The following is a 2,391-nucleotide window of genomic DNA, read 5'->3' as shown; positions in this document are numbered from 1 at the left end:
CTGAGTCTGGAGCTCAGCTTTCCAAAGGGGGGGTGCATGCTGGAAACTCTGCAGGAGGCCCAAACTTTTGCAGACGCCATTTTTTGGTTTTCTGTTATTTTGAAAGTGTAAATGACGGATGTAAAATCTCACTTTTTGTGACATTTTATATGATCGTCTATACTGTCATTTGATGCCTTCTGGAGATTTTTCCATCTTTTCTTGTCTTCTTTATGCACATTAATACACATTTTTACCTGGGGGGCCCAAACTTTTGAACCCCACTGTACACCCCAAGAATGAAAGCCTGGTATTTCCAGTATTGTGAACTTGTATTTGCAGTATTAGGAACTTGTATTTGCAGTATTAGGAACTTGGTGTCTGTGGAAAAGGATTTTTGTCTGGTGGTTCATTTAAGGACTTAAGTTAAAAATAAGGTATCCTGTTCAAAAGAGTAGTTAGTAGACGTATTAATTACTGCGATACTTCTTCATCTTCATGCCAGCAGAGTCTTCCAATTTGAACCCAACTTCATAGGAATTTAACAAAGAAAGAGTGTTTTGTGTTTGAGGAGTGAACCAATAGTTTCAGCATGTGTTTTCAGGTAACTGAGGATTCAATAACTCATACCTCGTTGAAAACTAAGTATGTGTTTTTGTCTTTAGAAAAAAAAGAGCAAAAATGTTGAAAATACATCTTAATTTCTGGTTTTAATCTGCTGGTTTTCAGCAAGAATGCGACACACATGTGTGCAGCAGATATACTGTTATGGTAGGTATTAAATTATGATGGGCTGGTGAGTGCAAAGTACATGAATGTCTAATGAGAGTTGAAATTTATGATGGTCTGATGAGTCTATATCCTGTCTAGATACTGTGTCCACCTCTACTGTCCAGCGCTTTGTCAACAGCCTCCATCAGTGAGCATGTCTCAACACCGGGATAGTGTAGCTGAGTGTGTGTGTGTGTGTGTGCGTGCGTGTGTGTGTGTGTGTGTGTGTGTGTGTGTGTGTGTGTGGTGTGTGTGCACCTCTCGTTCTCATCTCACTCTGAAAGGTGATAAATCAGTAAATTATACGAGTACAGCTGCTGCATAGTTTCATGAATACAAGATGTACTGTGTATCCATGAATCCTGATACACACACACACATACACTTACATACACACACACACACACACATACACTTACATACACACACACACTAACACACACACACACACACACACATTCACACTTCATTGTGAGTGTAATGTAGGTAAATTATTGAGTAAGGCACTCCAAGCCTGAATCCAGCAAATTGGCTCAAACAGAAAACTGTAGAGTTTATTTTCGAGTTGTACTTTTTATATTTACATATATTTAAGGTATTAACTCTGTAGGGGGCCCAAACATTTGCAGATGCCATTTTTTTGTTTTCTGTTATTTTGAAAGTGTAAATGATGGAAATAAAATGTAACCTTTTGTGACATATTATATAAATGTCTAATCTGTCATTTGATGCCTTTTTGGAGGTTTTTCCATCTTTTCTTGGCTTCTTTATGCACATTAATGCACATTTTTACCTGGGGGGTCCAAACTTTCAAACCCCATTGTAGTCGTGATGGAATGAATAATCAAGACTCAATATTTCAGCACATGATGCTGTTTGCAAAACATTTGAATGCATTGAGACTCTGCAAACCCATGAAATGGTAGAACCAATGTTAAGGGATGCTTGTGTGTGTGTTGCAGTGGAGGAGACCCTGGTGCGGCTGGTGAACGGGTCAGGTCCTCATGAAGGTCGTGTGGAGGTCTTCCACGAACGCCGCTGGGGGACGGTGTGTGACGACGTCTGGGACAAGAAGGATGGAGACGTGGTGTGTAGGATGCTCGGATACCGAGGAGCTGCTGACGTCCATAAGACCGGACGCTTTGGACAGGGTACGAGATGGTCGACACACATGTTTTTTGTGGTTAATTGCTTTATGGGTGGGGGGGGGACAAAGATTTTTAATTTTAACAGGAAGACAACACAAGGGTTAAAGGAATGGATGTTGATATATAACAACAGACTGGAATATGTCAACTTTTACTCAATACTATTTCAAAAACACTTCCATTTGTTTTTCAAATGCGATAAAATTTAATAAGACGCCCCAAAATTAATGAAAGTAGAGATTTGTACTTGGCAAAGAGCGTTGGGTGGAATCAATCATGTTATTTTGGGGAATTAAAAAGAACATTGATATAGGACAACGGGGTCAATTTGACCCGAGGACACCACTGGACACATAAATCCCACACAGTGTATTTCAGAGATCCAACACTTGGTTTTGGAGCGAGCCGCCCGGCCCTGCGGCCTCTGAAAGGCTGTTGTGATCCAGAGTAAACAGTCTAAAGGTCCGTGTCCATTAGAGTAAACCCTGAGAAC

The 2,391-nt window shown here is 40.4% G+C and overlaps 1 protein-coding gene across 1 annotated transcript in view; it reads left to right on the top strand.

The window, feature by feature from the left end:
* LOC117961812 (scavenger receptor class A member 5-like) overlaps positions 1-2,391 on the top strand; it is a 30,102-nt gene that overhangs the window by 26,334 nt on the left and 1,377 nt on the right. The window contains exon 7 of the mRNA XM_034900748.1: positions 1,713-1,901. Coding sequence (XP_034756639.1) covers positions 1,713-1,901 — 189 coding nt within the window. The remainder of the gene's footprint in view (positions 1-1,712; positions 1,902-2,391) is intronic.

This window comes from Etheostoma cragini, chromosome 18, assembly GCF_013103735.1.
Source record: "Etheostoma cragini isolate CJK2018 chromosome 18, CSU_Ecrag_1.0, whole genome shotgun sequence".
Taxonomy (NCBI): Eukaryota; Metazoa; Chordata; class Actinopteri; order Perciformes; family Percidae; genus Etheostoma; species Etheostoma cragini.
Note: the sequence above shows the minus strand (reverse complement) of the source record. Positions and strands in the feature narration are given on the sequence as shown.